An 11,995-nucleotide genomic window follows, 5' to 3' on the forward strand; every position below is an offset into this window, starting at 1 on the left:
TCAACCATGGATTCTGTCTATTTAGTTTGTGAATGCTTCTTAGATGCAATCACTCCACACCAAAGTCGTCAATGTGCATACACTGTTATCCTTGCAACATATAATTTTTTGAAAAGTGAGAAAAAATCCTTTTCTTTTTAATTGGATCAACAATAAGGATATTATCCTCAATTTTTACCTAGATGGCTTAAAAAATTGTTGCAAAGCCAAACTAGTAAATAACAATTTAAATTGGTGGTTGAGGCCATTAGTATGTTAAAAGCTTCCATAGCACCACCCTTACCTCATAATTATGCCACAAGATCTGAAAATCAACTTATTTGCATTATTTTGCAGTAACCTTCTTGGATATAACAAAATTACCTATTCTATACATACTGTACGTACACATTTTTTGATGTGTTTTGGACCATTCATATGATTATGAACCTTCTTTTTTATAATCTGTTCCTTCGCTTTTTGGGAATTGTTTTCTAATAATTAATTAACTGGATCATTCTTGAATTAATTTCTGCTAATGCAAGTCTTCGAGGAAAGCGAGTGACAATTGAAAATGCAAAATATGTATCTTTGTTTTGAATTTTATGAATTACTCTAATGAGCTTGCCACAGCTGCCAAATAACTGAACTTTGCATTCACTTGCAACAATAATGTTGTCATCATAATCAACACCTACTCTGGATGGCCTTATCACCATACCATCTGCATCCCCTCCGCCAATGAGAACTTTAATAAATTTACCATCAGGACTAAATAATTGCAGTCTGTGATTGTAAGTGTCAGCCACAATGAGGCTTCCTTCTTTTGTGACAGCAACATCTGAAGGTTTATTTAATTCTCCTTCAAGACCACCATACTTTCCAATGGTTTTCTCTTTAAGTTTACTCTCCATGTTGTATACATGTACACAATGTTGGTTTGGATCAGGTGCATATACTAAATTTAAATCTTCATTTACATCAATACCACTACCGATCGGAAATTTATATGAAGCTGCATGAGAAATTGATTTAATGAACTTACCATCATGATTGCAAACTGTTAAATAACTATCATTATTAAGCGTTGAAGTAATATTTGTGCTTAAAAATATTAGGTTGTTATTTTTCAATTTGCGAACTGTTTGAACATTACTTGGTATTTCTATTTTACTGACAAATGCTCCTGAATTTTCAAATCTAAATGCTCCATCTGTGTTACAAATAACTAAGTACCAACCATTTTCAGACATCACTAAATCTTGGATACCTTTATCAGAATCCACAATACCTGTTGATAGACCAATATTGCTTATGATTCCAGGCTGTTGAACATCAATCCTAATTGGTGATCCTTTAATTGGGGAATTACAAAACTTAACATCCAATGTTGTTTTTTCTGAGAAGGATCCTTTTACGAAGTATTTGCCACTATATTCAACTATACTTGAGTGATTGCCCATGTCAATGGGTTTTTGGAGTCCTGCTCTTTTTGATACTGTCAGATCTTTAATATCTATTTTACATTTATATCTTAGAGCTATTTCAACATGAACAGTTTGGCAACTAGTGACAGTCAGTGGATTTTCACATACAATTTCAAAGACATTTTTGTTTGTCTTTTCAAAAAAATTACCTAGTCCTTGTCTTTTGAAAGAGCTCATTATGTAGTCTTTTGTTGGAACAAAGTAAACCTTGCCATCATCTCTAGGTTCTATCTCTGGTAAATTAGCAATTTGTTCTTGTAGTTCTGTAATTGCCTGTTGGAAAGTTTGGAGAGTGTTTACTTTTCTGCTTTTTGATAATTTTGCAATGGCATTTTGTTTATCTTCAACACATGACATAAATGATTTGAGTTCATCAATTTGAGCGTTACTTTTCTTTTTCTTTTTCTCGCAGACTTCTTCAACCTCTTCTTTCAATGGTTTTGCTGTTTCTTTGACTAATGTAACTATTTCCTCTACACTGTTATTAATGTCTTCTATAATATCTTTTCTCCTTTTACTAAGCTCAGATGCATTTACAGTACATTTACTTATTCCTGCTTGTGCCTGTAGCTTATGAACATCGACCTGACTTACCAAAGCGTTTGCAGTTACTCTGAAGTAATTAAAGGCATCAGAAACATTGATTGCCTCATGCTGTCCGTCATCTTCTTTGTGATCTGTAATAACACACTTTTGACAAACTGGAATTTTGCAAATTTTACAATAAAATTCCATCACTTTTTCATGCAGTGAACACAATGGTTCTGGTTCCACTTCTGGCCAGGTAGCACTGGTTGGCTTTAGTATGTGGTTCTTGAGTGCAGGGAATTGGTCATGAGTATTTTTGCAAGAAGTACACAAATACTTACTACAATCCTGGCAGTAGAAGTCTGCATTGCCTTTACCACAACAACACTTAATGGGATCATGTTTGTCATCAAAATTTTCAGCAGTTAACTCTCCAATTACATTCGATGGTAAGTTTTGAAGCCCACCCTCAGGAGCAGGATGGATTTTGCGGCAGTTTGGACATTCCAGTGCACCCTTTTTTGTCATCCAGTTTTGAAGACAAAAAATGCAGAAGCTGTGTTGGCAATTTAATGTTTTTAGTTCTTGGCATTTGTCTAGGCAAATCGGGCATCTATTTGAATTTTCAAGTGATTGCTGCAACTCGTTTTCAGCCATCGTTGAATTCTGAAAGTATATAATACGGTACAGGACAAAAGCTTAAAGGAGAATTTTACTATTTTTTATATAATTTTAAAGCTGTTGCATCTTTGCTGTGTGTAATCTGTTTTCCTTCTTTGCACAAATGATACTGTAATCAAATCATATCCAATACTACTGAGTAAATTTTAATTAAAACTTCACAGGGTGATTAAGTAATTAAATCTAGTTGTAATAAATTACATATAGTTAATTATTCATAGAGGGGTGGTATATGGTGAATGAGGTTTATAATTAAAATTTGGATTGATGGAGGAGGTCAAGCACTACCATTCAAATAATTATTGAAACACTAAAGGCATGTTTAATATTTTTGCCAGTTATAAGTGAAATACTGTAATCAGCTAAGAGGAAATCTACGTCCCAGCTCTTAACATAATATGGAATTGAGAAATTGATTCCTTTTATTATAGCCTTGCCAAAGGAGTGAGGCTCCAGATAGGCTATTGTTTTTACCATGTTTGTTTATTGTTTTATTTATTAGGTTTTTCCACACATGCATATACATAACAATCAATAATCAAATTAATCATTATACAAAATTACAAAATTAGGCAAAACAGTACAGTTATATGATATAAGGTATATGCAAAAAATATTACAACATAATATAATGTTTATCGAAAGGTCCACTGATTAATATCAGATAACAGAGCATGCTCTTTTATCTGAGATTAATCAGTGGACTTTTCGGTATTCCAAGCATCGAAATGCACACCACTGCAGGGACCCAACATCCCGACACCAATCATGCAATTATCAAGGAATGTTCTTTTTCATGTTGTTGTTGTCATTGTTGGGCAAATCATTTGTTATCACAGTAATTAAAATTTGGTAAGACTGAATAATTTCAAACTTGGCAGAGTGCAAGATGCTAATAAGAAGACAGAGCCTATTATTTTTGATATGTGTGAATATGGTAATTAATGCTCATTTGCAAAATTAATATTTCACTAATCAGGTAATTTATTTTCAGTCCAATTGGTTTCAAAATTGACAGAATGCAATGATGGAAATAAGAAGATTGAACATTTGTTTTTGGTACTTGTGTCAATATGCTTATTGATAATTTGCATAATTATTTCATTAATCAGGTAGTACCCTATGCGGCGCTATTTACATGACCTTTTGTCACTTTACTCGTCAGTGACCTCATGATAAAATCGTATATACAGGCCTATAACTTTATAAAAAATAGTTTAAAAAGATTTTAAAATTGATTCTATTATTAATATGGCATATCTATAATCCCCTCTACAAAAAAAAAATCTTTTTTCTAGTTACCTTTTAATTGAATGTGTGAAATGTCAGTATAAAATTAAGTTATAAGTAAACAAATATTTTAATGTGAATTTATATATAGAATTGTAGTATGGTTAATGTGCATTTTCTTCAATTGCTGCCTAACTTTTAAATGTTCTGCTTCTACTCGGGTCTTGTGATTCAGGTAGGCAGTTCAAGGCCTGTCTGAAAGTACACCTATTTCAATAGTTCCCTTTCACTTGCTTAATAAGGTCTTATTTGTTCATTGTTTTGCTTGGAGGAAAAACAATCTACAGTATATCCTGAATATTTTTATCGAATATTTTTATCAAATTTCCTATACAACACTGTAAAGAAAACATGACAACTATGGCTGAAAATAATCCGCTGCCACGTGGCAAGTTCCAACAATTTATTTTCTTCTTTCTTCATTTAAACTTTTATTTACTTGACTCATTGAAACATCTTGAGTCAGCATAATATAGAGGCTACCTATAAATATATGACATTCATTTTTTAGACACGCCCTACACCGTAGTTTATAAACTTATATTGTAAAGTTCCACCGGCCAGAATTTGACCCTCAATGCTGGCCCACGGTCGGTCCGCTCGAGTCGGCTTGGCCTAACAATACAAGGCCAAGCATCATATGAACATTCTGAAATCTGTATCCTACTGTACTTCCGATCAGCACCAAATTAGAGGAGGACATTGTCAGAATGACTAAATCCTTGCTGACGCGCAGGTTGTAACCTGTCTCTTATACACATCTAGATTGGATGTTCTATTCAACGAGGTGTAGCCGAGTTGAATATAATCCAATATAAACCCTGTCTCTTATACACATCTAGATGTGTATAAGAGACAGTACATACATATGAGTCATTTCAAGCAATCTAGAGGCTATTTTCCGAAATCATCCCCAACTAAGGTGTGGACTCGACGCGTCTTTGAAGTAGGTAGGTCTAAAGTAAATATACATTAAAGACAATGTTTTTAAGTTTGAGGTATCGAAATACCTCTGCACCCTTGCCAAAACCACATCACCCCCATTTCCCCTTGGTGCTTCGTACCTCGCATTATCCACCCCCATTGCTAAATCCTAGATCAGCCACTGGTGTGAGGGAAATGAATATTACATAGCCTGTGATCATTCATTATAGTCCTGAAGTCACATCTGCATAGCTGTATATTGTCTTTATAACATCAGAATAATTATGTTAAAAGTGGTTAATCATTATTGTAATTGTTTTATAAATTGTACCAGTGCTTATTAGCGTGGACTTTTGTACGCCTCGCATGACTCGCACTGTTGGTACACATCCCACATGAATTACCGCCATGGCTCGCATCAATTGCATGCCTCGCTGGATGACTCGCTGGCTCGCACTTTGGCAACCCTCCCTCACCTTCGGAGAGGCAAGGGTAATAAACGTAATAAAAATCTGAACAAAGTAACAAATAACAACAGAAAAAAACAACGCTTTGAAAACCAATTCACACCGTCTCTATATTCCTGTGTAATCTCATAGTCTAGGTGGATCACATTGTGTAAAGTGCATGAGCCTATTTATCATTACATCTATTTATCAGGACATGGAGTATAGATGTACAGTACACTCATGTAACATAAAAATGCAGACAGTCAAGAACTAACCAAATTGATACTTACAATTACATAGAACTTGATATTCCTTAAATCTTAATCACAAGGTCATATTAGTACCAATAAAATGTTACTGAAGCAGTGCTGGTAAATATGGCTGCATGTCCTTCAGAAGTGGAAATTTCCTTTAAGCATGGAGGTATAAAAATGCTTCAAGTCTTTTTTTTCCCAGGTACCCCTATCACGCGACACTCTCCATGAATATTTTAAAATTGAGTATAGATGCTGATACTAAGTTGTGAGCTATTATTCTGCTGTTATCCAATCATTTTGCATCTTGGAGCTGTTTGAGCAACCTGTAGTCCGGGAAATGCATATCCTGTTTCCTGTCATGTGTATTTTTTTTTTATCTCCGACGAGGAGTACAGTACTCGGCTCATTTGTAATTAGATATCTTTTTGTCATCGATTAATAGATCTTTTTTGGTCGTTGATTAATAGTTCATTGATTATTAAAAAGATCTTTTATGGTCATTGATTAATAGATCTTTTATTTTGGGCGGCCGTTAGCCCCGATTATTTTTATTATTACTATTATTTAAGCTCAATGAGAAGCTTTAGAAACACTTGGCTGATTGACTAGACTATAACACGGCTCTATTTTATACAAATAATGAATGTTTATGAGTGCATTGGGGTAGAATATTTCATGAGGTGAAAGATTGGAGGTGTAGCTGAGTTGAATATAATCCAATATAAACCTTATAAAATATTCTTCCCCATTGTACGAATGAGAAACATTCATTATTTGTTTTATACAACACCTCTATATTTCCATTAGATCAATAAATACCTTTGTCCTGTAGGCCCTTGGGTAGGCCTAGCCTGGGGTATAGCCTAGTTGCGCTCCTGTATCAAAAAGTAGCAACATCTTCATCATTTCTTGTTACTCACAGGGTTTTTGTGAGATACTGTTATTTTGTTGCCTTTTTTTTGATTCAGCATCACTTTCATTCAGTAATTCCTCAAAACCTTCTTCAATCAAAAGTACAGGTGACAAAGTATAAAATGGACCTGCCATTTAATCGTTGACTAGTACTCAAATACCCTGTTTTCAACCAATCAAATTAATAGAATATATACAGGTGATTCTCTTGTAACAATTATCTGGACACTGTATTGTAGCAGTTTCTAATATACATTTTTTCCAAAAATCAAAATGTGGCTATGATTCTTAATGATGCTTACTACTGTACTTAGTTTCAAAGAATAGAAGCCACTTCCGAGAGGTGTGGTTTAATAATCCAATTGTATTTTAATTGCTTAGTAATACCAATGGACAGTTCATAGCTTGAGGTAGACAACATAGGCAGATCCAAGGGTGGGGGGCAGCCAATCCCAAGACCCAGTCCCCTTATATTTGTCAAAATATTTTTAAAAATTAAGAAAAAAGAAAATTTGACTAACATTTTGAGTCTAGGAGTGCCATTTCCGACCATCTAGAGGTGCCATAATCATAAATTTTCTTACTTCAGCCCCAACCATGGTGGGACTGAGGTAGTACATTCTCTCCTACCTGTGAAAGTCCCTCTGCGGGCCCCCTCTATTTCAAATTTTTGGATCCGCCACTGGATACTAAAACCATACAAACATTAATTAGCATATATATGAAGATTTATAAATATAATGTGGAATTGCTAGTTTACTGTAACTGAATTTGGACATTCATAAACATGAAAAAAAAAAAAGGTAAAATAAGACTGAAATTTGATTTTTTTGGTGTTCCACACACGGAATGAAGATAAATTTGTTATGTCTGATTTTGTGACAGGTCTGCAAAGAATTATAGTAGGCGCCAGAAATATTAGCCTAGCACCACTGCTAGACTAGGCCTAGCCTTACCTTGATTTGGTTCTCTTGCCATATGTAAAAACAGCCAATATGATTCCGTTGCTAGTATTGACACTTCGGTAATGTAATATTTCATTGGAATTATTTCAAATTTGTTTAAAAAAAATTATTGAGACTGATATTTTGACAATTAAACAAATATATCCCAGGCCTATACTCGATCGACTGGATTGGATTGGATTTATTCGGTGTAAACACCAAGGATAGCCCACAAAAGTCTGGAAGAAAACTTATTTCCAGTGGGGTCCTTCTGGTGGTGATTGGGCAGTACACGGGGAGACAATAACTACTCTTTTCCGAAGAGTGTACTGCGTTCTTTAATGTGCACATGGGCCATAATGCATACAGGACCAACGGCTTAAACGTCTCATCTGAAAGACTGTGCGCTAATTGTAACTTGTATTTTCAGCCCTCTAGCTGAAACACAAGGAGAGGCAGCGATGGGAATTGAACCGGGGACCTAGTGATCTCCACTGTTCAGCGCACACACAGTGGCTACCACCAGATTAGCCGACTGAGCTAACTAAAATTTATTTTCTTCTTTCTTCATTTAAACTTTTATTTAATTGACTCATTGAAACATCTTGAGTCAGCAGAATATATGAATATGTTCTATTCAACGAGGTATAGCCGAGTTAAATATAATCCAAACATTAATTATTTGTTTTATGCAACACCTCTGTATGTCCATTATATCAATAAATACCTTTGTCCTGTAGTCCCTCGGGTGTAGGCCTAGTGCCTAGCCTAGTTAGGCTGCTGTATCTAACGGTAGCAAATCTTCCGATATCATATCTTCGTTACTCAAAGGGTTTTTGTGAGTTACTGTTATTTTATTGCCTTTTTCTTTTGATACGTCATCACTTTCATTCAGTAATTCCTCAAAACCTTCTTCGCTCAAAAGTACAAATGACCAAGTATAAAATGTACCTGCCATTTTTACTGCGGAGCGAGGTCTACTGAATGATTACTCCCTGTTGACGCGCAGGTTGTAACACGCTATACTATTTTTGTCTGGCTTGCCCCGCGTTGCATTTGAGATTTTTGTCGTCTTGGAGAGAAAAGTAATATTCAACGATCATTGATTAGTATACTCAAATAACCATGGAATAGTCATTTTAAATCAATCTCACGTGACCTGCTTTCAAACAATCAAATAAATAGATTATATACAGGTGTATAATTACTATGGCTACACTAGAGTCTCAAGTCTGGCTTGACTCACCGCGGGTGAGATTTTCGTAATGTGACCGTACCTAGATCGACTAGCGCCTGGCGTGACCTCGATCTTAATCTACCTATCTCGATCCCGGCTCAGTACCCAGATTGACGCTGGCGTGACTGGGATTGACATTTCCTCGTCGGCTGTCGACCAATCACAGTCGATGACGCCGATGCGTTTAAAAGTTCTTTAATAAAAAACCTGCGGCAATCATCAGTTGTTATTTATAAATGCACTTATCAATCCGAAAACTAGCATCGCCATTACATCCGAGCCTAGGCCTAGATCATCTAGATTCGCGCACGGGGCCGGTATTCTGATTGTGGCTGCGCTCTAACTTCCTGTTTTGACTTTCCTAATTTGGAGATCAATCCAACTAAATTCAGATACTGTGTGACCGACCCAGAATTTCGAGCCTGGCTTGAAATCTCACCTACGGTGAGTCAAACCAGGCTTGAGACTCTAGTGTGACCGTAGCCTACTATTCTCTTGTGACAATTATCGGGATATACTGTATTATAGCAGTTTCTAAATACATTTTTTTCAAAATTCAAAACATGGCTGTGTGGTTCCTTTAAGCGCATTAATGATGCTTACTACTGTATTTACAAGGGTCGAAATACTAGGAGAAGCCACTTCCGTGAGGTGTGGTTTATTGATCCAATTGTATGTTAATTGCTTGCAGCATATTAATACCCATGGACAGTTCATAGTTTGAAGTAGACAACATAGGTGGATTCAAGGAGGGTGAGGAGGGGGAGACCCAGCCCCCCCCCCCCCCCCCCCCCCCCCCCCTGTTAACGAAAAATTTGAAAATAGAAAATTTGACTAACATTTTGAGTCTAAGAGTGCCATTCCGGCAATCTAGAGGTGCCATAATCATAAATTTACTTACCTCAGCCCCAACCATGGTGGGGCTGAGGTAGTATAGACCCTCCTCCTGTGAAAGTTCCTCTGCAGGCCCCTTCTATTTCAAATTCCTGGATCTGCCACTGGACAATAACACTAAAAACATCCAAACATTAATTAGAATAATATGCTAATTAATCTCCTAGAAACTAAACCTATTATATTATGATAGGTTTAGTTTCTAGGAGATACCAGTACTTGGGAGTATGACCTTGCTGATGTCTGTGGAGACTGCCTTATATTTGTTATAATTGTTTTGTATATTAATATAAATTAATTTCCATATTTTATTTTACACAAAAATGAAAATAGAAAATAAACAAGTGGAAATAACGTAGAAAAAGCAAGGATACAACTAAAAAATTAAATACCATGTTTGTTATGATTAATTAAAGAGTAATTCTGGCTCAAATCAACCACCATGCCCCTGTGACCTCCTCCCCTCTTGGATTTTCCTCTAAAATGTTCTAAAAATACTAGTTCATTTATGTCAAATCAGTTCAATTTAGTTCAGTTCAACTTTATTTTAAGCAACATTCCCATCAAAGTTTCAGTTCTAAAAAAAAATCTGATTTTTTATTATAAAGATTTATAAATATAATGCGGAGTTGCTAGTTTAACTGAATTTAGACATTTCTAAACATGAAAAAAAAAAGTAAAAACTATCGCAAAATTGTTTGATTTTGCGATAGGTCTGCGAAGAAATATAGTAGGCGCCAGAAATATTAGTCTACAGGTAGCACCACTGCTAGGCTAGGCCTAGCCTTATCTTGATTTAAGTTCTCTTCATATGTAAAAACGGCCAATATGATCATTATTTTCCGTTGCTACTATTGGAACTTATTTCAAATTTGTTTTAAAAAAAATGATTGAGACTGAAATTTTGAAAATTAAATATATCTCAGGTCATCCTCGATCGACTAAGTGTGCTAGATGCGAAGTACAAAAACTAATAGCATTGGTGGGGAGATATCTTTTTTAGTGAAATTTTTCTGGGAATGTGGCTAACCACAGAAACCTAGGTCAACACAGGGTTATTTTTTTCTGAGGCTGTGCACATAAATACATTACAAAATGTATACATAATGAATAAAGCTCAATATAAATTGAATAAAAAAAAATAAATAAAAATAATATATTAATCTATATGAACTCAGTCTTTTTGCAGTGAGTTTCCTTGTGGATGTAAATAATAAAAAACTGAAAGTGTCATAAATGAGTGCATAAGCAACATCATATTCAAATGATATAAAACAAATCTCGAAAAGTAACTCATTGGCTTTTTTATAGCATGGGCTTCAATTTTAGATAGTACAATTCGTAAACTGTATGTGAATTTAAATAAACAACTAAAATAAATTAAAAGCATGTTTGGTTATACAGTATCAAGGTGATTTAATGCTGGTTAATACACTCCATGATACAGACTGATGTTACAGTGGCCCTATTGTGTTTTAGTAGAGCTTCCCAAAATTTGCAGCACTTATTTTGAAAAGAAGCCCCTTTACTTTGCAAAAATATCCTTGAAAAGAAGCCCATCTCGACAACAAGCCCATTCAATGTTCACAGAAATATTACATGAGGCATAAGTTTCCTTTAGCAGAAATGGTCCATAGTGAGCTGTGGGATGGTTTAGAGTAAGCTGTCAGATGGTCCAGAGGGAGCTGCCAGTAGGTCCATAAACCTAACTTTAATTGGTTTATACTTGAGTATAAACAGTAAATCACATAGGGCCATTAGGCTAATCAGACCATGACAATGACAGCTAATGTGTTCATGGAGGAATTAGTATAGCTAAACTAATTCCTTCATGGTGTGTTAGATATATTACTGACCATAATGGAAACAACTTGGGTTGTACATGAAGAAGTTATATTTTTATAATATATAGATCCATGACAAAAAGTGAGGAAAAATAAAACTAGTCGTTATAACATGTGCATAAAAAAAGCCCACAGCTTCTAAAATACTGTAAATTGTATTAAGTTAAGTTTGTCAGTAAAAGTCTTTTAGATATTATTCAATATAACACTTAACAGGGCTAAGTTAAAACCTTATATATATAACTATATATCAACTTTTGACAGAATCAGTTGCCTTGCACTCCAATTTACAGGGGCAATATTAGTGCTTGCAAGTTTCTGGAATGTGACCTGGTCATGATAGGATAATGATAATACATTGGTATTCTGTAGAAAGAAGACATGTTATATTCAATTTTGTAAAAATGAAGCACTTTTGGTGTTCAATTATCTACATTAAATGTCTATCTATTATATTACAGTATATTAAGAAGTACCAATTTTATATAATGCATTTTACTCTAGAAAAAGAAAATCAGAGTGTTGGTTTATGGCAGTAGTTCATTAATCTATAGCTGCATATAGTTATC

At 34.9% G+C, this 11,995-nt stretch overlaps 1 protein-coding gene across 1 annotated transcript; it reads right to left on the reverse strand.

Moving 5' to 3' along the window:
• Positions 1–473: 473 nt before the first annotated feature.
• LOC117100342 (E3 ubiquitin-protein ligase TRIM71-like) lies at positions 474–5,804 on the reverse strand. The gene is made up of 2 exons (XM_033240001.1): positions 5,629–5,804; positions 474–2,660 (listed from the first exon to the last, which is right to left on the reverse strand). Exon 2 carries the CDS (start codon positions 2,649–2,651, stop codon positions 474–476), a length of 2,178 nt encoding a protein of 725 aa, XP_033095892.1. The 5' UTR covers positions 2,652–2,660; positions 5,629–5,804.
• Between the last annotated feature and the right edge of the window lie 6,191 nt (positions 5,805–11,995).

Source organism: Anneissia japonica, unplaced genomic scaffold, assembly GCF_011630105.1.
Source record: "Anneissia japonica isolate Jap-2015-1 unplaced genomic scaffold, ASM1163010v1 scaffold287991_len637273_cov151, whole genome shotgun sequence".
Taxonomy (NCBI): Eukaryota; Metazoa; Echinodermata; class Crinoidea; order Comatulida; family Comatulidae; genus Anneissia; species Anneissia japonica.